This window comes from Ambystoma mexicanum, chromosome 3q (genome assembly GCF_040938575.1).
Source record: "Ambystoma mexicanum isolate Mex_15411 chromosome 3q, UKY_AmexF1_1, whole genome shotgun sequence".
Classification (NCBI taxonomy): domain Eukaryota; kingdom Metazoa; phylum Chordata; class Amphibia; order Caudata; family Ambystomatidae; genus Ambystoma; species Ambystoma mexicanum.
Genome location: NC_090926.1, coordinates 558,910,618 through 558,937,806, shown reverse-complemented (window position 1 = coordinate 558,937,806; position 27,189 = coordinate 558,910,618). Strand labels below are relative to the sequence as shown.

General features: G+C 42.2%; 1 protein-coding gene across 1 annotated transcript in view; it reads right to left on the bottom strand.

Annotated features, from left to right (window-relative positions):
• The window catches only part of KCNIP1 (potassium voltage-gated channel interacting protein 1), a 1,926,792-nt gene that overhangs the window by 1,298,229 nt on the left and 601,374 nt on the right, over positions 1 to 27,189 (bottom strand). Inside the window, exon 2 of the mRNA XM_069654327.1 lies at positions 5,047 to 5,091. Coding sequence (XP_069510428.1) covers positions 5,047 to 5,091 — 45 coding nt within the window. The remainder of the gene's footprint in view (positions 1 to 5,046; positions 5,092 to 27,189) is intronic.

Here is a 27,189-nt window from a genome sequence, read left to right as displayed (position 1 = left end):
GCGCGTGCGTCAGGGGTTGCTGTATTGCTGCTGTCAGGCTTGCCTGGGGTGCTATCTCACTATCCCGAGAGCACTAATACTTTACCTGGAGCGGTGCATGGCTTTGTCATTGTCTGGCTCTGCATGGGGACGTCTTTGCACTTTCACAGGGTACACACACACCAGCATTCGGGGATTTCTGTTGTGCTCAATGGGTCTCACTTGGTGTGTGCCCTTCCCTGTGTTAGCATAATGCATGTGTCCCCATATGTGTGCACGTGTGCCTGACCAAGCCGAATTCTTATGAGGAGTTCTACTGACTGTGTCAACCATTGTTTTTCGCTTCTATATTCCAGGCTGGTCTTGATGGCAATTTGTTAAGGCACAAACTGAACAACTTCAAAAGGAGCATTACATGGCTAGTGTTTGCTGTTTCAGTGCAGGTGATATTTCACCAACCACACGGAAATGTGATCAGGCCAACTGTAGTGTCACTGGTGTGATCGACGTGCCTCACATTAAATGCTGCCACCTAAAATCGGGAACTTACCCAGAATCCTCTTCCTGTTTTGCATAATGTATGCATCATATACATGTACACATATACATATTCATATGCACACAAATATATATCTCACATATGTAGACGTGAGTGTATACATAATACTGTTTGTATGTATTAGAGCATCACGTGATTGCGGGCCTTATAATATCACTGTTGATTCGATGTGTGTGTTACCTTGACTACTACTCTACTGACATGTATGCCATATACATGATATACATGAACATGCTCCAAAATGTGAACACATACCGTGGGCAAATGTATTACAATATTCAATCACAATAACTATACAGTGCAGTACATATATTGTCATCAGTATACATATATATGTATATATATATATATATATATATATATATATATATATATATATATATATATCGTAGTGTGTGTGTGTGTGTGAGCAAATTACACATAAAAACATGCAAGTAGGAGCATGCAGTTGCAAGTGCTATACAATGCAAATACAATAATTCAGAAGAAAATACTTGGAGAGGCCCCTATCTTTGTCATGTAATTTTCACATCAACAAAATGAACGAACCTCCTTTTAAAATGTTTCAACATATTTATACGTATTGCATCATACATGTATTATCAACACAATCCAAATGTTAACATAGAATACATGTTGGAGAAGGATGCGAATGTATGTAAAACAAATTGAAAAGAAATATATGACAGGATGTGGTGAAGCCATTTGTCCCCATCGAGGGGTGGGGGGATCCCAGCAGAATTAGACATTCTGCGGCATGGAATGGGATGTACTAGAAGAACTGGCTGCAGCTGAAGGAGGAATGCAGTGTTAGTGGCGTGGTTGCGCATCATGGTGGGGCGACACTCAATGTAAGATCAGAGGCCAGACACATCAACTCTCCCTGTCACCTTCGGGGTGTCAATCCCACTCAGGATGCGAGATGAACTGCCAACACACCTTCACATGCACCGTGTTTATTATGCGCTGACCTGGCTGCTCTTTCTAGTACCAAAGGACCAGATGTCAGCCATTTTACATTGCATTGAGCCTGTCAACTATTCCAGCAAACAGCCCCAGTCCACCTATCTATGCCATCATTCAGTGCAAGCAGGTGGGTTGTTATTTTGAAATCTTGATGATTTGGCTAAAATCAATTCCTCGTTCTTTTCAATGAGTTGCCTTTCTTTCCTGCCATTTCTTTCTGAAATATGGGTAGTGTATCTCATAAACCTTCTGTCACAAATTCCCATTTTGGATGCTTGGTGATCGGAAAAAGGAGGCTTTGGGGACTGGGTGTCATCACCCCCTCAGTGATGAAGGCTCCAGAAGAGGTAGACAGAGGATCCCCAGGGGTCTCCACCTTGATGATCCCAGTGGTGATCTTTCTTAGACCCCATGATAGCAAGGACCCTAAACACTGGGGGAGAAGGATAATGGCCCACAAAGGATAGGGCCCAAGTGAGCCAAAGAGGGGAAACCAGTACTCGCATTCCACATATGAGGAGGTATCTAAGCCAGCCCAGAATACATGTCATAAGGTCAGCGAATATACTCCGTCCAGTACGCAGTGTGTATTTTCCCAATCACCAAATATTACGTTCATGAAATCAGTGAAACCAATTCCCAGGGTGGGACCTTGATCACTGGAGAAAGGCTTTGCTGAGAATGTATCAAATTTGGGACCCACTTGAAGGCAAGAAACCGCGGCTCCCTGCACACATTTTTACTCCAGCCTCACAGACAGGTTTTTCCAAAGCATATGTAAATGCTCTACTCGCCCTATGCCTTGACCATGGGTGTGGAGCAATCCAGGGACAGGCTTATTGCACTCTTTCTTACAGCTTCAGGGCATGGATGTGGCCTTGTTGCACAACAAAAAACATTCGAGATTGTAGATCACCACGATTTGAATTTTGGTCTGTGGAGTCACGCGCAAGTGCGGACAACAATCACAACCATATGATGGATTAGGCAAGTCCCCGTGGTCAGGTATGTCAAAGGATCCATTAAACTTAATGGCACAATTATTGATAAAGTGGGTGCAATCTGTTAAAGTACAAAGTGTGGGAGTTAGAGGCAGGAAGCTTAGCGAGTTGGAGATTGCAGATGGGTTTGGCAGTGAGTTTGAGTACGTTCAGGAGGTGGTTGGGCAGTATGAGGAGGAGTTACTGCATGAGGACGAAGAAGTGGAGAGGAGGAAGAAAGGGGTCATCAAGGAGTAGCAGAGGCAGAGTCGTAGCAGGATTGTCTAACAAGTGGGGACTCAAGCTAATGTAGTTCGGCCCACCACAGTGACATTAACATCTGTAAATACCCACACAGCGCTGCTGAGTGGGCATTGACAGATTTTGGGTGGGGCTTGCCCACTTAGGCCCTACCCTGTCTACGCCTCTGGGCGGAGGGAAGAAAAGCAAGGAGAGTGGAAATCAGAAGAGGAGAGGGGTGAATGAGGAGAAGAAGCAGGTAACATCAAGGAAAGTAGGAAGAGGTCAAGTATAGGAAGTGAAGGTGGGAAGAACACTTTCAAGAAGGAGGATGCAGGTAACAACAATAAGAGAGGAGACAGGCAGAGGAGGGGGGATAAAGGAGGGAAACCGACATTCATGGGGAGATCTAAGGCTACATCAAGAGAGAGAAGTAGGCGAGGGAGAGAGGAGTCCAAACTAAAGATACAAAGGAGGAGGCCACCAGTCAAGTAGGAGGCTGAGGAGGAATTGTGGAGTTGAAGGAGAGGAGGAAAACTCCCAGGGGGGAACAAGGGGTGCACATTGTTTTGAGATGTTAAGGAAGAAAGTCACGTGAATAACCCAGCAGAGCAGGGGTCAGGGAGGTGAACGCAAAGAAAGCTCAGGAGAAGGAAGAGGTGTGCCTGCAGCCAGGAGCAAAAGCCTGATGGAAGGTCTACCATCTAAGTGCTGGCAGAGAAGACTGTGCCAGAGTATATCAACACCGTACAGGAGATCAGGCTTGCCAATTCCAAGAGCACCAAAGGTAGGAGGAGTGCCTTATGATCACAGGCCCTTATAGATCAGAGGTGGTGGAGCATTATGCAGACGAGAACGATAGCCTGAAAAGCGCCGTGAAAGGCACAGTTTGCCATCCACCAGGGTCAAGAAAGAAGTGTTTGAGCACTTAAAACCCCAAAGATTGTGACTTGCTCGAAATGACGGCTAGCAGAGCTCAATGGCGACATGGACAGACCGATACGTTGGATTAGTTCATTGTTTTCTTCTGAGTGACCAATTGGCTCATTTCTAGTCCACGATCATTGTGTGGCATGTTCACGAAGTAAAATAAACGCCTTTCATCTTTAGATTCTGGCCTATGAGGTTTGGGTTGATCCTCGGCAGTAGACACCCCTCCTGCCCCAAGGTGGTTTCAATGATTTCCCAACCTTTATGTTTTACCACTTTTTTGACTATTCTTTAACCTTTTAATGCCCCTTTCTTGATGAAATTCTATTTAGACGGGCATGTGGCAGTTCGTAGATTGGTTTCGCTGTATGATCATCCCCAAGCATGCTCAGACCAGCCCCAAGAGTCATGTTCTAGTAGCACTGTATCTGAAAAGCTTCCCAGAAAAATGCAGTCCAGGTGTCTCAACGATAGGATATGTTCCTCAAAGATGGGGGCGGGGCTCTACAAAGATAAAGTCAGGTGCACACAATGCAACATATCAGAGATGAATCCAGGGTAAGGGGGTCCAGGACTCACATAAAATTGGGCTATTAAACCAGTAATTGTGTCTTTTCATAAATAATCTCCCAACAACTCTAATGCTATCATCACTGTGTATACAATTATCTATGAGAATCATCATTTTGAAATCAATATATTTGTTATGAAAGAACGGAAGGATGCATCTAAACCTCCACTGGCCTCACAGTATTATGCGCTCTGTATGTATGATGTTAGTAAACCTTTGTAATAGTCACACTTTTCCCTATGCCACTAAAACCTCTGAAACAGCTCATTTTTAGAAGAAAAAGAGTCTCAGATACTCGGTCAGTAACACAAATGTAGTGAGAGTGACATTTGAAATCTGTACTAGATGTCTCATAATATCTCTGGTTGAAAATGCCACAGGTGTAGGTATGCTACAAATTAATATCAGGTGAGCAGTTTTTCATGTGTAATGTATGTGTCATTAATTATGCTGTCACATTGTTTCCCATGAAGTTAGTTTACAGTCACAAAATACTGGCAACCCTATTAAAGTGTTTTTCCATGAAAAGGAGTCATTGGACACAAGCCAGCCTCCTGCAGAGCACATGGTCATTCCCAGAAGCATTGCAAACATGCACATGATACAACTAACATCGGAAAAATACTTTTTTTTTTGTTTGGGGGGGGGGGGAATGATGATCTGACAAAAGAAAGTTAATATTCGCCTGCACCAAAAGAAATGAGAAAAATGATTATTTCACTATCAAAGCTTAGAAAGAAAAGAAAATGAAATCTGTATGCGTCTGGTGATCTGGATGCCAATGTATGAGCCAGAAAATCAGAAATTCCAAAATCCAATACCTGACTTAATTTTGCGTGGGATGTAGTCCATAACATAGAGCTGACCTGCAAAAGAAACAATGTAGAAAATACTGACATGTCACAAAAACATGGACCAATATTGCAAAATAGCCCCGTCTTCACTTGTCCCAGGGACGCACAGCCAAGGAGCTGCTCTAACAGCAGCCCACCTGTTCATTATCCAACGACACTATTGTACAGTCATTTCCGCACTCCACTCATCAATAAACTCTAAGGGCCCTGCGCACAACCCTTTATTCCTTGAGCCTTTAAAAGGTAGTGATGACCAGTGAGTAGAGGACTCCCATGAGGTATGATTTGACCACATTTTCCAAATATGACCGTTTGCATGAGATCAAGAAACACTCAGCAGCTGCCCAATGGCCATCACTATCAATCTGCCAATCAGTCTCACAGCACTTGGATTACTGGAAAGAAGCATAATTGTCTTTTTCTTCCTGCCTCATGTTGCAATGTTGCAATGTATGCTGTCTGCCTGAGTCATTGGTTCGGTCTGTTCAAATGCAATGCTAAGCTTAACTTTCACTGAATGATCTTCACGGAAGTCTTCCCCAGTAATGTAGATTGCTCCTTTGACTGCTAGATGAAGTACTCCCACTGACAGAATGCCTTCTGTATTCATTAGCAAAGGATACGGACCATGTCTGCTTTGTAGCATCAATGCTGTGCTCAGAGGCGTTGCAAGGGGGGGGGGGGGCTAAGGGGGCTATAGCCCCCGGTCTTTTGGTTGTAGCTCCGGATAGAATCTCAGGAGCTACAACCAAAAGGCAAGCTAGCCCCCAGTCCTGACAGTTCTGACATTAGCGTAGCCGCGAGTCTTTTCCAGACCTAGCAGCAATACCCCTGGCTGTGCTCAATTTTAGAACGCTTCATCCTCCTGGTCATCCATATATAGACATTTCTATGAGCACATTCATTGTTTCCTACATTATTTTTCTATGGCTTTGCTCACTATCTTTTTGAGAATGATCCAAATGTCTTTATAAGGCTGGGTTTTTAGAATAGTCTCTTTAGTGACATCATTTGGTAATGTTTACGCCAACATTATCGAAAGCAACCTCTAGAATCAAATCTTTTAATGGCGCTGGTTAGAAGTTGGGGGAGGCTTTGAATTAACTCAGAGAAGGAGACATTTATTTGTTGCCTTGTTCTTTCTCCCAGTTGTATTTCCAAAAAACCTTGTGAGGGTGGTGCTGCTGCCTTCATTTTGGTCATCGCTAGTGGGGTCATGAAAAATATTTGTCTTCCCTGAGCAGCGTACAATCTTCACAACACGAACGTTTCCATTGTTGTTTGTTAACAGATATATTTCACCAGGGTGAAATGAGGACAGTCACTCTCATAATTTCTACCAACTTCATGGCAGGAGCTGTAGAGAATTTAGGGTTGCAGGTAAGCATCACACCATGATACTCCCTGGAACCAGACTAATGCTCACAGAAAAATAATATTGTTCTTAACGTTACACTTGTGCCGTCTGCGCTGCTCGGTTGATGTGTCCAGACCTGTCACATTCGTAAAAATCATGCCACAAATCAGAGCTCTGCAAATGTTTCCTGATTTCTAGCAGGCTTTTAACATAAACATAACCCTCAATTCTTCAATTGGATGGATGATTTATGTGCCAGACAATGCAGGAGTATAATGGTTTCCTTACTCCTTCTGATTAAATATATTAAGCTTCATTTTGTTAGATGATTTTCTTCTCAGAAAACTTTTTTTACACAAGGTGATTCAGAAATACATCATGGTTTGTTAATTGGTCAAAGATTATTGGTTTATTGGTTGGTCTCCAATCTTTTCCTTCAATACGTTTCCTTATTCAGGGTGATTCAAAGGTGGATCTTGATTTGTCAACCAGTTTATCAATTGTAACACTAAATTTGTCATCTTTGGGATACTGTGCAACTGCATAAAATGGTACATCGGAAGCACTGTATGACCACTCAAAGTCTGAATCAAGGAACATTTAAGAACAATTAAAACAATGACTGCAGATATCAAATGACAACGCTCTTAAGTTCACCCTAAAGGTGATGAGCTTGGAGCTAGTGAGCCCACCACTGAGGGGTGGTAACAGAAAACTCTGACTGCATCAGAGAGAAGCTAAATGGATTAGCATTATGGACACCTGTCAGACTGGACTAAATCAGGACAGTAAACTTTACATATATCTTTGCATTTTGTATGGAACAGTCAAACCAGTATCCGTGTACATTTGTCCAGACAGCAATGAACATTATTCTCTGTATTCTCACTTAAGACAATATATAGCATTAGATCTAAATGAATCTACTCATATCCTAAGGTTTATAGAAAGCTTTCGCACAAAGAAACATGCAATCATAACAGATTTATGAACATTATCAATATATGTACAGGGAAACGAAAACACATAACATATACATATATAACAGCGTTTAAATCCAACTATCAAACAAAACTAGGCCAAGAGGAGACTAGCAAATTCAAAATGTCAACCACCCAAATAACAACTAGAAAAAAACTGTTGGCATCCAAGTCTGCATACAAAAAAGCACTTTTTAACCACTATGGTACTATCCCCATGTTGTTTGGCAAATAGTCTAAATAACATCACAGCGACAGGATATTGCTGTGACGGTGCTATACTTAATACATATACACCACCAATTGCAAACCAGTACAATATTTAGGTTTAAAGCTAAGGATCAAATATTAATACTACATATTTTTATTTGGAAGAATGTGAAATTGTAGAAATCATTAAACATATAACAAAACCAACAAACAAAATGACTGCAACGTTACGGAAGGGAACAAGATGACGTCACCACACAACAAAACTGACATGGTGATGCCAAACCGAGCAAGTACGTTCTGCATCTGACATCCCAAAATGCTGGTCCAGAGCAGAACAGCATTTGGAGGATGCCGTAGGACTGAAATATCATATCCAGTAAATGATCACTAGAGGTAGTTACTGCATACCTAAAGTAAAGCTATGAAATTTAACTTCGATATAGTTACATGTTTTCTGTTTATATTTCAGGAAATATTGAATTTAATTAATTAATACACATAAGGAAAATATGGGGAACCCAGTGCCAATGGCTGAAGCAACTAAGACTCTAAGATGATGGTAAGTGGATATGCGAAAGCAACCACACAAAGAAATTATATACAAAGGCTAATTATAGGGAAGTAAAACAATATAGATCTTATATGGCTATACTGTTCTTTTCCCTCCTTCTCCTTTTTAGTTCACAATAAAGTCAACACAGAACCTCCTGATGATCAGCAGCAACTTCAATTTGGTGAAACGCGTGCAGTGGAAAGCATTTGAAACTAATTAAAAAATTAAGATATATTTTTGACCAATGATTTGTGACTAACAAATCAAGATCCACCTTTCATTAGGGCAGGCGCAACACATAGGGTGTGTGTTTATTTTGGCAACGACAAAAACAAATACTTGAATGAGAAATCACCACTAGAGAACTGGCGTATGTCTGCCAAAGTTTTCCCAAGTAACATTAATTTATACCTGTTCCTTTGCAGGAACTGCTCAGTTTAACAAAAGTATGGATTATAGCAAAACATATGTCTTTGAAAACTATAGATAGGATTTGACTTGATGGTAAATTCTCCAGTCGAGAAGGTGAACTAGCTTCCTAATCCCAAAAACTCCCTTTTACGCCCAACTTTCAAAAGTAATGCATACAATACTGCTGCCAAAAAACCAACCTACAGCACTGGGGGCTTTGAGAGATACCTTATTTGACCAATATCTCAGAGGGGGAGGCAAACATGCTTTTCCATTCGAGATGCTGTAGATGTACAAGAATTCAGCATCTACAGGTTTCATCAGAATAGAATCATTCCCTGGAAGGAAATCCAGACACTGCACCCTATCCTGATGCATCCTGATGTTTCTGCCTCTGAAGAAGGTGAATTGTCCTTTCTTCTTACAAACATTATAGTTTGGTTGTTCTCTTCAAATGCATTGCCCACTAGTCAAATTTAGAGTGTGAAAGAGGCAATGCAAAATATGCTGTGCTATTAAAAATGTTGAACCAGACATATCGATTATGCAATACATGATTTATATGTTATATGATAGTGACATGGATGGAATGGGTTTGCAGAAAGAAGCAGATACCTGTCCCATTGGCACTGTGCTGGTATGGAATGAAAATGTGCCTGGACGTTTTGATCGTTTATTTGCAATTAAGTTCACATAGTCAGAGTTCTCCCACGTGTGTGTGTGTGTGTGATTCCACCTCTCTGGGTCGAGTCTGGAGAGTGAGGTTTGGAGGATGGGGAACAGTCTATTGCAAGAGGGACTGTGGCGTCCTCAACAACTTCTCAATTCAAAACTCATAACACCAATTGCATACTGTCTATGTGATTGGTCAGGTGTACTCTGAACAGGCACATCTCCCATTGTTTGGCGCATACAATTAGGGACATGTCTACTTCCTGCAAATGGGCCAAATATGTGCATTGTTAAATAGGTAACTGTAACAATTAAATAATAAATGTGAATATTCATTTTCATAAATTAGTACCACTCAAAAATATTTGGCGGGAATCTCCCTGATATCTACTCCGCGGAGGAAGGATAGCTCAGGGGAAACCCAGTTGCCTTGGAAGCAAGACAATGGTGAAACGCAGGTTTGAATCCCGATCCTGCACTTAGAAACCACTCACTGGTATTACGCGCGTTATAAATGAACAATAAAATAAAAAATATTTTTCGATTCAAATGATTGGTTGATTTTGAAAACAAATATAAGTGCCACTGAACATAAGTCTTGTGTCACATGTTCTGGCAGGTGTGCACCAAGCCCCTCAGCACTGTTTAGCTCATTTGTGTACTCTAGTGTTCATTTAATATTAATACGTGTTTTTAAAAAATAATTGCTGCCCAATAGCCTCTTCATAAGCCGCACCTACTATGCAAAGTGTTGACTAACTCACAACAGCTGACATTATACGCATACTTTTGATACAATGAAAGCAATACTGCTTTTGGAGAGGCCTGACCAAGGGTTTTCATTATCTGCCGCATTTGTTTGTACACATATCTAGATGGATTGAAAAACCTGTTTTGCTGGGGGGAGTCTCGTTCCCAAAGAAAGACACGGTTGGATGGAGGAGGGACCAAGATAACTCTTCACTTGCTCCAATCAGTCCAAAAGAGAAGGGGCTTACATTGATAAACTACTAACGGTCTGGCAAGTGGGACACTGCAACAGGAAAGCTGTTTCATTTCATAGAGCTGTTTGTGGCCTGACCCTCAAAGCAGTTTGAAGGCATGCGTGGCAGAGCCAATGGGCAAACAACAGTGGGCAAGAATACCGTACACACAAAAAGCCTTTGCCATTCATAAAATACCACATAAATGATTGCCACCCAGCAAAAAGCAGCTACAGTAAGTCTCCCGTGAATAGTAGTTTTCCCATTATTTCAGACGATAAACTCCTTGACCAAAAAGCATTTTTTCGAAAATATGTTTACATGTGAAGCATATGATCAATTGACATATAACGTATGGGCCAATATCATTTGCATTTAGGCTAGATTATCTCAATGAACAGCCCATCAAGCTCATTCCGGGTATGTCGGAAGGGGAATATGATCTGGAAATGGTACAGCAACCCACGGGGGCAGGACCCGGACACGGACCTGTTAGAAGGTCAGTGGTTGGAAGCTCAGAAGGTCATGTGCTGGAGTCCTCTACGCTGTGAAGCAGACCTTTCACTGAAGTTAATCAATGAGAAGACTATCCACTAACTGCACTCGCCCCTGTTGGGATGCAACCCGTTGGGCAATCTGAGTCAGACAGATGTTACCCATAAAGCTGTGATGGGCCTTCCTGGGCAACATGGCTTGGAAGTGCCGAGAGTAGGGTACGTTTACCAAGGGATGCCGGATAGGATATAATTGATTCTGGTGCATCAGGTCTGGTGTTCACCATAAGTGATGAGACTCTAGCTTTTTGGCTCCTGGGGCACCGACGGGATGTACCCCTGGGAGAGGCTGTGCAGAACACTGCTTGTGACCAACACACCAAAACAAGGTTATAACTGCATTTCTGGCAGATGTGAGACAGCTTGATCAGTAGTGGTCTTCTAGTGGCCTTTGCCATGTTGAAGCCAGAACCACCCCATAACATAACATACCATAATATCGCAGCTGTAGTGGAACCTCTATTTCAGAATTGTTTTATTGAAGCTCTGGTGACCAATCGGGAGGCTGGACAATAGTATCCACAATTAGCCAAGCAACCACCCATGCCTATCTCGTTTTCTGCTATTCCTCCTACTGACCAGCCTTTAAGACACATGGTTTGGGTTTGGTAAGGGACAGGCTGCCGCCTTTGTTTCCATGAACTCCTGTACTGCTTGCCCCAGCCATACAACCTCCTAAGAGCTGTTGCTACACATCCGAATGTCCCCACGAGCTTTCCCTTACCTTTCCCTGAAGCAGATACTAAACGTGAAGCAGGAAGAGCAGCAGCAAGAAAGAGGGTGAAGGCAGTCAGGGGCCGGCCATGATGCAATTCTCACATTTCTCAGGGTCTTACTTCCCACCCAGATGGCAGCGGTACAGGGACGCAGAGGAATAGTGTATTGATAAACAACTCGGAGCTACATGTTTTTCACTTCATTTGCATGTTTGCTTCAGTTGGAGTTCTTCAATGTCTACATGTTTCATGTTCCAAGGCAGAACACACTTTGATTCAGTTGGATAAACTGAGTACCTCTTAGTTGGCTATTAATAACATGTTTTATTTATAGTGCTATGAAATGCGTTAGCTATTGGAACAAATGATATACATAGCATACATGTATATGTGTACACACAAGTCTTATATTATATCATATCCTATAGCAACAGTATAGTTAAGGTCACGTTAAATGTTACATAGGTAAATTCTAAAATGCTTTCCTCTGAAACCCATTTTCAGCCGTCCATGAAAGTTCGCCAAATCTGGTCGGACACTGACCTGGGCAAATCGGAAAAGTCAGGTCAAGTTTGGAAACATGTTTTCAATGTTTTCACGTCAAAATGATCACTGAAAACAATATGTTGTTTATTTGGGCTTTCCAGAAAATTCACTATTTTGCCCATTCTTTCTCAGATTTGGCTGCACGTCTCTAAAATCGAGATATTAATTTTTAAGGGAAAAAAATAGCAATATTTTTGCACATTTGTAGAAGGTACTCAGTGGCATAAATAAATAAATAAATACATAAATAAATCAATCAATAAATAACTTGTTTCTGACCAACACGCAGAAAGATCCACAATCACTACACCCAATGTCGAATGCATGTGCAGTAAGTTGCCCAAGATTAAAGAAATTCATAGCTAACCTGCCGAACGCATACATTCATTCACAGCACCCAACACACATAGAACAAACCCCAGAAACAACACACACCACATTAGATTTGCACAACTAAATGAGTGCTTGCTGGAATGGAAGCCATTACACATGGCAACATGTGAAAAGTTATCTAATGCCGTATGTGAATGAGGGATGTAATCACCAATCAAAACTCCATGCTCCATTGTATACACCCTCACCTCCTTACCCCCCCAAAAACCATGCCACTTAAAGATCCATGGCCAAATAAAGCAAAGCATTCATCGCCTATAACACATAAAGGTCACCCAAAACACACAAATAGAAGATATTGAGCCTCATTACGGCTTTGGCGGTAGCCATGCCGCTATTGGCGGCATGGCTGCCTCCAAAACCGGATCTGGGTTCCCTGAATGGGGAATTACCGGGCCATTCCGAGTTTGGAGGGACCGGTAATTCCTCTGGTAATTCCTCCCTCAGGGAACCCGGGCCCGGGCCCGGACCTTCCCCATTCCCATTCGATCCCCCATAGGGCTTAATGGGAATAGGTGCAGGGAGCTAACAACGGGGCGATTACGACCGGCACGTTGTTAGCTCCCTGGTCCCCTCGCGGAACCCAGTAACAACGCTTGTTTTTACCAGTCATCCTTACCGGGTCCCGCGAGGGCACTTCGTAATCAGGCGGAATGGGTTTAACGGATCCGCATCCATTAGCGGCACCCGTTAACCCATTCCGCCAAGATTGTAATGAGGCCCAATAGTATTTCCTGCTGAAATATAATTCCACACACACCCATCCTGTTCACAAAGGTAAAGGAAAGCTTTTAGGAACAACATCTATTAGGCATGTTGACATGTGAGCAAGGGAAGCAATGGCCAATTCCACTTTCACTCTTTGCCGGAAACCTATCCTAGCATACCCACACTATTTAAAGAGCCATCCCACACCTACGCAATGGGGAAGTTCTATGCCGACCACCGCAAGGCACCCTAGCCACTGGTATGGGACATGTAGATACAGACAAGCAAAAGGTAAATCTGTTGTTTATATAAATGAAACAGTTATCCATGCACACAGACACATATCCATTTATAATTGCAAGACTCAAAACTTTAGTTTTATCTGTACATTTGACAGGACACCTATACCAATAAGAATTTTAAACAAAAGACAGTGGGCCTCATTACGACCCAGGCGGTAAGGGGTTTACGGCAGCGTAAACAGCGCCGACCCTTACCGCCTGATTCCGAGGTCCCTTAGCGCCATGGCGGATTTAACACCTGCTTTTAGCAGGTGTTAAAATCCATGGCGCTAAAGGACCATGTTGTTAATTACGCCACCGTAATTTACGGTGGCGTAATTAACGCCTTCCCCACTCCCATTATGCCCTATGGGGCAAAAATGGGAATGGGGAAGGGTAAATGGGGATTGGGGACTTACCGCCCCGCCGACCTCGGAATGGGGCGGTAAGTCCGCCAACCACGGTACGACCCAGGCGGTAACTTACCGCCTGGGTCGTAATGAGGCCCAGTGACGTGGGTAAATGGAACACATGGGCTTGCCCAGGCCTTCTAGTTCATTTACAGAACAAAAGACCTTCACCTAACTATACACTTTAGCAAATTGATTGTCCTGCTGCGTGCCCACCATCACCACTAAATGGGCCAAAAACATCAAGCAGGCCCCAGCACAAGCACCACCGGAAAGATCTCCACACAGTATAACTATTTGCAGGAAATCCTCCCCGCCATGGCCCAGCATTCATTACATTCCTGCGTGCAGCTTATCACTGCTGTTACGGCCTGCCTCATTTTGCATGCACCATCTGAAACCTCTGAAGGCTGTACGCTCAGTGTCGGGGAATCCTCACAGCCACACCACAGCATGCTCTCACAGAGCCCCCAGACACATATCTTAACTAAGGTGGAAACTGAACCAAAACAAAGATAGCCAAAGAACAAGGAATCCTCAAACCCATCAATCAGGCAGTCACAGTTGGCACAGTGTGTTCTTTAATACACTGGGAACTGTGTGATGTTTGTATTTTAAAGTGATACTTCACTTCATCTTTGTTTTCATACGTTACTGAATATGATGCACAACTGTGATGTATGTCTTTGAAGTTGGACATAAGCAAATGTATGTTTTGGCATGTTGTTTAACAGTACTACTAGTCCATTGACAAATTGCATTCCGGCAATTGATCATGAGCATTTCTCTACTTAAAGCTATCATCGCACTGCTGCATGGACCCCATCACCACTGTATAGGCCAACAATATCACACAGGCAGCACCCAAGCATCCCAACAACGCATACCCGATGACGAGCTATGAAGAAGCACGCTTTCACACAGCTGCGAAACCCAGCCCTTAGCTACATTGGAAAGCATACCAAAACACTGATACATGAAGAGCAGGCAGCCCTCAAACCCAGCGCTCACTCACACTTCACCATAGCACAGCATTTCACAACAATATTGGATATGCTAATGTGCAACTTTAAAAGAAATGTGTAATATACAATACAGGTCTGACGTTTGCCTTTAATAGTTGCAGGGATATAGGGAAGTAGTGTCCTGCTCACTCTGCCTGGTACATAGTGTCCTGTTCATAAGCTGCACCTACGTATATAGCACTCCGTCACTTATATGCACCACGGGCTAAAGAGCTCTGCTCACACTCGCTCTCTCGTCACTGTGCACACCCATCTTCTGGGTTCACTCTTCTCTCTATCACCACTTCTCACCTTTCCCTTCTCTTGGGCATAAGGTATTCATTTTTAGTCTCACCTTCTCTCAATGGATCCCATCCCTCTTCTGGTATCCTTGGAGCTCACCTCATCCTCACAGGAGCATGCCCCTCTTCTAGGTTTTGGGGGGCCCTTCTCCACCTCACTGGAGCAGGATGGACTTTTGGGGTTTGGGAAGGTCACTTTTCCCCATCACTGCAGCATTTACCTCCTCTGGGGCTCACATGGGCTCCTCTCCCCCTCACTGAAGCAGACCACACTTTTAGGGCTCAGGGGGCTCTCCGCCCCCTTAGTAGAGAACACCTCATCTTCTGCATAGAAGTTTGTTTCGTGGGTTTCCGATGTAAACAGGCCTTTAAAATGGACAAGCAAATGTCCAGTAAATTCCCACGAGTGCAAACGCTGTTTTACCTTTGGGGGAGAGGGGGGCAAGGTATTTCTCTATTTAAATGCAGTAGCTGCAGGGGAGGGAGAAAACCATTCACCTTTACATGCGCTGCTGCTGGGTGTGTGGTATAAGTTAGGTTTCTCCACATCGAGGATGTGCACCTGTTAACAAAGGGGTCTCTCTGGATGTGCTACTGTTTCCCTATAGTGTATCTTTCCCTGAATCCTTCAAAGGCACTTTGCAATCTGCTCTTGGTTTTGGACCGCTAAACTGGATGCATCTTGGGAGATGTCATCCTGAATACCCTGCTTCTTTGTGACCTGGTGGTTCCTAATTAGTTGCAGTCTCAGGGGCTTTGGGAATAGTACAAGGCTGGTCCTACCAGTCCTACTGTCAGACTGACTGGGGATTGGAGACAATGCTTGCAATGTGACCTAGTCACATAACACTAAACACATCATACAATAAAACCAACATTCAAACCAGCACTGTTGGAACCTTAACTCACCCTAACAAAAGCAAACAAAAAGAAAAAAGTTACAATGATACATAAGTAAATATTTACACTGTACACCAAGAACAAAAATACATACTTAGCAGATGTGCATTACATTACAAAAAAACACTAAAGTAAATATTTAATTACAGAAAAATCTTAAAACACTTTTTAAACATCAACATACACTCCCATAATCACACCTTCTATTTCATGACCTCAAAGCAACCACCTATAGTCACATCTTGTATGAACTGACATAAAGACATACACCCACAATCATGCCTTGTAGTAAATAACGTCAACACAAACCCAGCGATAATAACACCACTCGCTCACAACCACATAGACTCTTCATAGCACACTATATGCCAAACAAGCTAAAAAGCTGTCAAGTACGATAAAGAACACAAACATCACTACACAAATTAAAACACAAACACTATTAGCATTTGAACACATACACACATTTAATAGTTGAGTTAAGACTTTAGACATGATGGTTTTAATTATTGTATGCGTTTATGTTATGCTTAGTGCTAATGCTAGTTTTAAATAATAGCATTCATTATAATCGGCAACATCTTCATTGTATTTTTGACACGGTGTATTAACTTCAACTTTTCATATACAGCAACATAAATATGTGTAAATGTTCCCCCCATGATATGTGTGTATTATCATTATTATTTTAATTATTAATACTATTGTAGTTTTTATTCTTATTCTTATTATTAGTGTAGTAGCATTGATAGTAGTAGTAGTATAAAAACAGTGGTGGCAATTTTTACTGAATCCCATATAACCCTAAATTAATTCAATGATGACTTGCAAATGCAAGCTTGGGACCATTTGGTAGATTGTACACAGATTCACTTGAAAGCATTGCATTTCTAAATAGATGTATTAATTATACCTGTGTGATTATTTGTGTCTTATCTATGCATGTTGCCTGCGTGTATGACTTCATCAGGACAAGGACATAAACGCATCTGTGATTTCTGATGGCTGGATACGCTGTGTTCTCCCATGGGGATTACATTTAACATTTCATTTTACTAAGAGAACGTGTGATTTTGTTTTTTCTTCTAGTCAACATATCTCTCCCCATTCTTTCTTTCTCTTACACTGCAGTTTGGTATAGTAATAATACTAACAATAATACTAATACTAATAATAAAAATCATAATAATAATAATAATAATAATAATAAAATAAGGCGTCATTTCCACATTATCGTAAGAACCTTTTTATATAACTTGAATGAAGTTTAGTCAAACTTAAATACACTTTACCTCAGTCTTTAAATTTGAACTATCTTTTCAGAAAATTAGACTCTGTAATTGCATTTCTCAGTTTTTAGAACGTATTGAAGTCACAGTATTGTCACTGTTGGAGGAATACAGAGAAACATCTGCAGTGCGCTAAGTAACCTTGAAGCACTGCTCCTGCAGGGAGTTAATTTTCAGGCTTGCTCACCTATTATTTCTTTTATTTATTAATTCATTTTAGTTATTAGTTAGTGCTGAATCTACCCAGACGGTCTTGGAGCTATAAACATGTTTTCAGGAATGGTTTGGAAGATTAGGATAGACAAGTTCTAGGAGTGGAGGAGGGCAGCTTATGTGTGGGGAGTCAGGTATGTTTTGAGGCTATTTCTGAAAGTGGTGATGGAGGATTCAGTGCGTATGTGGAGAGGTAGGGTGTTCCATGCCCTGGCTGCCAAGTGAGTAAATGCTTGTTGTTGTGTCAATGTGAGGTTGCAGAGCGGAAGGTGAAGAAGGTATTGGCTGGCGGGTCTGGTGTTTGTGTGGGTGATGGATTTGAGTTGGCCATGAAGGTAAGATGGAGTTTTGAGGTGGATGGCTTTGAATACAATGCAGAGTAATTTGAAGGCAACTGTCTGGGGTATAGGGAGCCAGTGGAGCTGGGCAAGAGCATGGTGATATGTGAATGTTTGGATAGGTTGAGGATTAGTCTGGCTTCTGCATTTTGTATGGCTTACAGGACGGTGTGAGAAAACGGCGGGCTCTGGCACGCTAGTCCCCAGGGATCTCTCTCTCAGGTGACCAGGGCATGGCCAATGCCTTGGATCCAGACCCTGGGTGGAACAGTGCGGGGGAATCACCTGGGTGAGGGGCCTTCAGAAAGTGGGGGTCAGGCAGTCGATAGTGAGACACAGTATTCCCCCCTTTTTTGTTCATCTACCCCATCCTATTTTAGAGGATTTTCTGAAGTCCCAACACCCCCGGCCCTGTTTCTTTTTTACACAAACATTCTGCCAAGGAAGAAGGTGACTGAAAGCAACCAGGCAAACATTTACATTGTACTGGACATGTCCCGTTAATCGGGTCAGGCAAAGTCAGGCACTTTACACTAAGTGCATACACCTGAGACCAGTTAGCTCTCTTCACACAAATAAAAGACAACACCTAAAGACACACTCTGAGCAGAGGCATCACAACAGTACGAGCAGAACCTTCGGGACGAAGGCACACCTACTGGAGCAGAGCAACAGACCAAGGGACGAGAGCAGCGGGCTGAAAACCCCAAGGTTTCCCTACTGGAGGTCATTGCCCCTGACAGACCATGAAAGACATTTGGAGAATGCCGGATCCCACAAGTGAAGATTGCACTGTGTTTCAAGGACACCAGCGACCCTCCTGGGCGAATGGCAGAGTTGGGGAGGTGAGGCCAAGCCTGTGGCACTAACCTTGACTCGTGAATTGCAAATAGCAAAACTAAAAGAAGTGCACATAGCCGGTGAGTTGGCAAGCAACACAAGAGACCGGTATGTGTTAAAGCAAATGAAGTAGCAACATTATTTGACAAGTGAAGGCTGCATGTGTGTGGATGAGAGATGAAGAAAGGCAGACCTGTGAATGAATTGGAAGTAAAAAGCAGCTGTGTGATCAGCGATACTATGTAATGGAGTGGTCCAGTGAAAGGAAGTAGCCCATTTGAAAGTCTCTGAACAATGTACCTTTCATGAAGTTATAGAGTGAACAAACAGCAAAAGTGAATTAAGAAAGTGTAAACATGAACTTTGAATAAAAGTGGTCCTGTGGTGGTTGGTAAAGAGAGCCAGCACATTTGAAGGTCTTCAACATCCGAAAGGTGTCTGAGCACGATTGAGGGAGACCCGAAGTACAATAAGCTTGGGGAAGGGATCCCCCTTGCAGGTTTGTGTTTGACTGTGATGTGAAAGGTCTGAGCCTGACAGAGGGAATTTACGTGAACTGTGTGCCGTAAGGTATCAGAGCCCAGCAGAGGGGAGCCTTTGTGAACTTTGTGTTGGAAGACAATTTTAAAAGTCAAGAAAGAGACTTTAATGTGGAAGGCCAGGAGGGCCTATAGCCATTGTTTGGAACTGCTGAGAGTGTTAGAAACCTAGCCAGAGTGTGTCATCCTGCCTAAAAGAATAGTCTTACTCTGTGAGGTTTAACGTGAGGAGGGGAGCTGGTTCAACTATCTTTTATTCTTTTGAACACTGCATACATTTCTCCTTTTTACACTTTTTTGTACAAGGGATAGGGCAGGCATTAGGTTTTTGTTAACATAGACGATTTTGATTTGACAGACTCCATTAGGACTGTTTTGTTTATCGTTTGATGGTCGAGACTACTCCCATCTTAGTTAGAGGGCAGAATAGGAGTTTGTGCAACCCCAACATTTTCAATAAAGGTTTTACAAATGTTATCCATTGTGTCAGTGTCATACTTGTGATACCATGCCTTCCCTACAGGGGCAAGGGTGTTGTTGGGGAGTCTGGTGAGGAGAGAATTTTCATACTCCAGTTTAGAGAGAACCAGTGCGTGGACTTCTGTGCGTAAGTCTCCAGGAGGAAGACTATGTCTGATTTGCATGGGACGTGTAGAGTGCATGTTTTGGTGACAGCGGCTATGTGGTGCCTGAAGGAAAGGTGGGGCTCATTGGTGAAGCCAAGGGATTTAACATGTGTAAAGAGGAATATGTGTGGGTTATCTGTGGTGAGTTTTGGATCCAGGGGGTGAGGTTGTGTTTGTTCTTTGGGGGCATATGAGGAGGTATTTTGTTGTGGAAGGGTTGAGTTTGAAGAAAAAGGCAGTCATCCAGGGTGTGATTGAGGAGAGACAGGTTTTGGGGGTGTGGAGTTGTGAACGGGATGACATTTGTAAGTATATTTTTGTGTCATCTGCATATTGGTGCAAATTTACATTGTGTTTGCTACAGGTCTGTCCAAAAGATTCAACATATATGTCAAAGAGGAGTGGAGATAAGGAGAAGCCTTGCAGACTCCCGTACTTGACACGGCGGGGGTGTGATTAGTAAGGGTGAACTACTCAAGTACGGAGTTTGATCTAGATGTCGTTTGTGTGCTGTATGCGAGGCATTTTTGTGGCAACCTATGGCAAACAGGGGTCAACAGGGAAAAAAAGAAAGAAACAGAGATGGTCTAAGCAGGAACTCAGCTCGGTCTTCATTTTGCTCTCAACGCCTGGGTGAATGGATGCCCAAAGGACAGTGCTTATGTACTCAAAGTAACCCGGAAGTAACTTTGTCAGAGTTCACGTGGGCAGTCTATAGATTGATCCTGGATGCTCCTTGTGGGTCCCCAGACCGCTGCAGGCAGCCTTAGGCAGATGGAAAGACCACGTCTGGTGGTTTTAACTGTAATAACAGTCACAAACTCTCATCGGTTCACAAACACAGTCTCATTGGAGAACATATCAGGGCAACAGACCGTCACAAACACAGTCTCATCAGGGATAGCATCAGTGCAACAGAGGCAAGTTCCAGTTTCTTTTGTGATTATTTGTGTCTCTGTAAATAACAGAGCATGTTCAGCAACATAACGAAAATTACCATCCTGCCGTGGATGTGAAAGCCATTCGCACCCCAGGGTTCATCCGGAGTGAACATGTCTTTTTTTCCACACTCAGGAGATTGGATGTTTATGCAGCAAATCTCCTGGGGGAAGAAAAAACAAAATAAGTTGCCCACCTCCATAGGAAAAAGGGACTAAGTCCCTTTTCCATTACTATGCGGCAGCGGTTTCAGAAGGAAAGCAGGGACTTGAGCTCAAAGCTCCGGACCCGCAGGTAGTTTGGGAGGGGTGGAGTGGCTGGTGAAGCGGTTTTGCTGGTTTGGAGGTGTGGGTTGAGGTGGTGAGGCAAAATGGAGAGCCTCCCTGTGGCCTCCCCACATAAAAAAATTGAAAATAAAATGGTGCCACCCGGGGAAGGGACTATGGTGGCTGGAAAAGTTTGCGGAGAATGTATATTCCAGTCTTGTCATTGGCAATGGTCCTTTCCTGTGTGCAATCTTTACATACATTTTCTAAACAAAATTGCTTACTATTTTCAAATAAAGCCTTTGCCACCCAAACACCTTTTATTTTATGCCTGCCTGTCACCACTTTAATGCTGATGCGTGTCCATGTCCACGGCAAGCCATCTGAGTTGTCAATCGCATGGATGGCCACAGATTTTGCATGGTGCTATCTCTCAAAATTATAAAGACTGCATATTTCTCCATTTCCACCTACTGAGACTTATGTACATAATCATACATTTTAACATCCCTGCTTTTATGCATTTTAATGAGATAATGTCAAAAACAAAAGTCTGTAGTATATGCACTCTTGGAGACTAAGAACACATCCTTTTCTGGCTTCTAATTTAATAACATGAGCAGGGTTTTTCAGTGTAAATTAAATGAATGCATAAGCCATACTGCCAAAAATCAACACTCTCATACCTTTATTTAGCTAGCATAACGAAATGATAATGAATAGTGCATCTGAGTCACTAACAGAAAGACGTGCCAATGTGTCTGCATATCCAGTAATACTCAGCAAGCAGTGTCTACCTGAAATACAAAAAGGGGAGTGCTGAAGCAAAAATAGCAATTTAAATTAATCTTTTTTATTTTGATTATAAATGTTCAAATTTAATAAGCATGCATGTCAAGCATTGTCTGCCAGCATAACGACTCAATTAGGATTGCAATAATTTGCAGAATAGAAACAATGATATCTAGTGTGGCTTTAAAATTAACCTGAATGTCAACATTGATAATCTAGTGTATCTGCTTTAAGTCCCATATTTCAGAGACATAGGTGATTGTACTGACTTTATCCGGGAGAAGACCTAAACTGAATGTATGTGTTGGTTGAAACATGTGTCAATAGTCTGATGAAAAAAAACGCATGAGCACAGATGTTGCGACTCTTTTGTTTGGGATAGTGGCTAACGTTACTCATATCATAATTTATTGTAATAGTGCCCATACATTAATTTTTCTGCCTTCTTTTTAACTAGACATTTTTACTACGTTGTGAAGTGATTTTAGAGTGTGAATCTTTTACCAGTAAATGCAAATGTAATTGCAGCATAAAGTTTATTTTAAACTGTAGCTCTTCTACTTTGTGGGGATAATTGGGTTGTGACTGTTAACCACTTAGACCGAGGCTGCAATCTGTCTTCTCCCTCAGCATTCGCTCGAGTGAGTGGCAAGTGAAGTTCAAGGAAACTTCCCTTCCCATAATACCCAGTGCTCGCGTACTGTTTGTGACACGTGCTCCGACATGACACATGCCATAACTGGCTCGCATCAGCGTGAAACGTTTAGTCACGGCTACTTTGTTTGGGCAAGTGGCTAACACTACTCATATCATCATTTATTGTAATATTGCCCATGCTTGAATTTTGCTGCTTTCTTTTCAACTAGATGTTTTTACTACGATGTGAAGTGATTTTAGAGTGTGAATCTTTTACTAGTAAGTGCAAGTTTATTTGCAGCATAAAATATATTTTAAACTGTAGCTCTTCTACTTTGTGTGGATAATTGGGTTGTGGCTGTTAACCACTTAGACCAAGGCAGCAATCTGTCTTCTCCATCAGCATTTGCTCGAGCAAGCAGCAAGTGAAGTTCAAGGAAAGTTCAATCCCCGTAATACCCACTGCTTGCGCACTGTTTGTGACATGCGAGCCGACGTGACACAGGCCATAACTGACCCCCGTCAGCGCAAAGCGTTAACGCAAAGCCTGTTTTGGCCTGGTTCAGCTGTTGTCGTGATACGCTGCCCCTTTTCTCAAGGTAAAATCTTCTCTCCCTATTTACATGATCTGTGCCCTCTTTACATGATGTGTGTCTTGTGCAACATTCTGCCCTGGATTCGTTATGAGGGAAAGTGCTTGCATAGTCTGAGGAATAATATGGGGAATTCCCTCTTTATGTGTCAGATAGAAATCATAGGGCCTCATTACGACCCAGGCGGTAAGTTACCGCCTGGGCTGTGACTTTACCACCATGGCGTAAACTACGTTTACGCCATGGTGGTTGGCGGACTTACCGCCCCATTCCGACCTTGGCGGGGCGGTAAGTCCCCAATCCCCATTTACCCTTCCCCATTCCCATTTTTGCCCCATAGGGCATAATGGGAGTGGGGAAGGCGTTAATTACGCCACCGTAAATTACGGTGGCGTAATTAACTCCATGGTCCCTTAGCGTCATGGATTTTAACACCTGCTAAAAGCAGGTGTTAAAAGTGCCATGGCGCTAAGGGACCTCGTACTCAGGCGGTAAGGGTCGGCGCTGTTAACGCTGCCGTTAACCCCTTACCGCCTGGGTCGTAATGAGGCCCATAGACTGAGGATAGAACGGGAAGTAATGAAAAACACACATTAATGGAGGAAAATCCTTTTGCAGTTGCCACTCCCAATGCTGCTCTATTGAACACTAGGTCGGCAGGAGCCCATGCAACTGAATTACATATTTTAATTGAAACATATAAACAGGATATTCTTTTTCTAACAGAAACATGGCTCATAGATACCTCACATACGATGTTACATAATCTATTGCCTGAGGGTTACTGATTTCAAAACATCAACAGCCACTCAAAGATAGGAGGAGGTATTGCAGTTATTTTTAGATCTTATCTGAAAATCTCACACTTTGAAACCATTCAGTAGAATGACGCTGCTGAAATTGGTCAGATGACCTTCTCCATGTCACCAAAACTGTTCTCTGAAAATACTGCTTGCATATGGCCCCCACGTCCTGCCACAGCTTTTTTAGAAGGACTTGATCAATTTCTTATAAATGTAGGGAGTAAATACAAGGAGCTATTATACCTGAGCAAACTAAATATTTGTTTGGAAGACCAAACAAAGTCAGACTCTAAACAGCTCTGGGAAAGAAGGACTCATCACAACCTGGCACCTTTATCAACATCAGCCTTACATACATTTGGTCACTGTCTGGGTGGGAGGGGAACATCAAGGATAGACACACTACCAATTTCATGGACAGATCATTATCTTAGGCTCTTTTCGCTCAATGTATTCAAACATAACAATTATTCACCTATGACCAATTGTGTAGATTTAACACACAAAAGAAAAGACTTAGACAAAATTACTGGTAGTGAGTTAAGAGATGAGCTGGCCTGTTGTGATCTTCCTTCTGAATGTGATGCCTTTTTTAGGAAGGGGGCTTCAATAATGAACTATTTCTGTACTATGTATCCCCCACTAAGAACAACAACTCTTAAGCAAGTCTCTAACACTTGGTACACTGGCCAGCTAGTAGACTTAAAGAAAATATACAAAGGACTTGAGAGAAGATGGCACCCACAAAATTGACTGAATATGCTGATATGGCAAAGGAAGCCATAACAAGATATAAAAAAGCAATTTTTAAGGCAAAATACAATTTCTTGGCAGGAAAGATTACAGCAGCGGCAAATTACTCTCAAGAACCTTTTAGAGTGATGGCCAATTTTGTGTGTCCTACCAAGATACTTCCTGCGGAGCAATTGTCGATCGACCAGGCCAATGCCTTTATTAGTTTCTTTATGGATAAGATCAAAACGATACAGGGAAGTTTTAAACTTCAAAGAGAATCAGAGGAAATAGTTCCCCCCAACCATTTGGACATAAGGACGATGCCGAGGTGATGAGGGAATTTCATCATCCAAACTTTTGTTTTTAAGCCAGTGTCAGAAGAGAACATTCTTGCTCTCCTAACAGCTCTAAAACCTACTAATAAGACACGTTTTCCCCTTCCTGCATGCGCAGCAAAGTGTATGGCCTCGGATTTAGCACCATTTATAACTAATTATATAAATGCGTCATTTAACCAGGGGACTTTTCCAGCAGAATTGAAACTGTCATGTACCTCCCCTTTGTTGTACAAGCCAAACCTGGACCCAGACAACCTTGAGAACTAACACCCTATTGCAGATCTTCACTGGCTTGGAAAGCTTTCAGAAAAAGTGGCCAAAATACAATTGCTAGACTATATCGAAAGAGAGGGCTTTCTAGACTGCAATTAGGGTTTCATCCTAAATTTGGTACCGAAATGGCAAGCGAGTGACAACGGTAAACTATCCCTGCTCATAATGCTCGAGCTATCAGCGCCTTTCGACACTGTGGATCACAATGTTCCATTGGAATGTTTGAAAACCACTGGAAATGTCTCAGATAGTGCCCTACATGGTTAACTGCCTTCCTGAATGGGTGCAGACAACGAGTGCAACTGGGGGGTTTCTTGTCTGAAGCTCTCCCACAAATCTGTGGGATCCCACATTGTTCCACACTTTAACCACTCTTGTTTAATCTGTATCCCCGCCCACTGATGGACATTCTCAGAAAAAATAACATCAGTTTTCAATCCTACACTGACGATAATACTCAGCTGTATATCAGGCTTGACGACGTAGAAGACTCCCTTATCAGGGTGGGTAGGTGTTTGGAAGAAATAGGGTCATGGATGGTGTCTAATTGACTGCAAATCAATCCAAGCAGGTCCAAGGTGATCCTTGTTGGCCAAAACATCGACTGGATGAGAATAGCAGCCCGACTTCTCCTTCATTTTTGGGCTCAAAATTTAAGTAAGTGTCCAAAAACTTGGGGTGCATTTGGCAAAGTGACAGGGGTTGCGACAGGCAGGATTCAGCAAAGGTCCAGGTAGTATTTTATAATCTATGGCTGCTGCGACAGGCTCTTCCTTATGTGCCTGAAAAGGATTGTGCTATAATGGTAGGAGCCCCAGTGAATTCAAAGCTGAATTACTGTAACGGATTACTCGCTGTGGCTCCTGCCAACAAATCCATTGGTTACAAAAGGCACAGAATGCAGCCGTTACATTAGTCTTTGGCGTATCAAAATGTACCCCAATTTCTGGCTTTCATCGCTCCCTCCACTGGCTTGCAGTGGAGGATTGTATTAAGTTTAAAATTGGATAGCTTATATTTAGTGTCTGAATTGCCTGGCACCACGATATTTGGGGACAAGTTAATACAATATCAACCAACTTAAGATCAGAAGACAAGCACTGGCTTATTATCCCTATGAAAATATGTATTTTTAGGGGAGACTGTAGTTTTGCAGTCTTTGGGCCAAAACTGTGAAACAGTCTTCCACTAGAACTAAGGAAAGCAGAATCTCTGTCAACCTTTCGAAAAGGGCTGAATGCGCACCTTTTTAAATAAACAATTTTAATATTCTAGATCACTGTCGATATATGATTGATGATGGGTTCTTCATATTATGATGTATGTCAACTGTGCCAGGATTCAATTAGGTACGTTGCATGCACAATATAAATCCTTCAATCAATCAATCAATCAATCAAAACAAAAAAAAATAGAAGTAGCCACGTAGACCATTTAGTGAAATTTGAATGTGTAAGTTGACCAAGGGAATACTCAGTAAAAATGCTGTACATTCTGTGCTTTAAAAATGCTTCCTTCTGTGATAATTTAATGTTTTATATATATTGTTTGCTCTAAAACCCACTCATAACTGTGCATAAACCCTCACATGGCAACTATGTTTATGTACTATCCTGTTTGTGAGCAATTAATTTCATAAATCATACATGGATGTAAAGATTGCTTTCTATGGCAACGAACACCACTTAGGTGATGCAGAATTACATATTATGCCCCATAGAAATAAATACTTGATTGCACAAATAGATATAATGGTTGCTATCTTACTTTAATTCTGTCAATGCATGCTCATTTAGAAGTAATAACACACAAACTGCTAATATAAGCATTATGGCAACATACATAGATCATCCACAATGTTACTTATGACTAAAGAGACATAAATAATTGTCATTAATAAGTTGCTA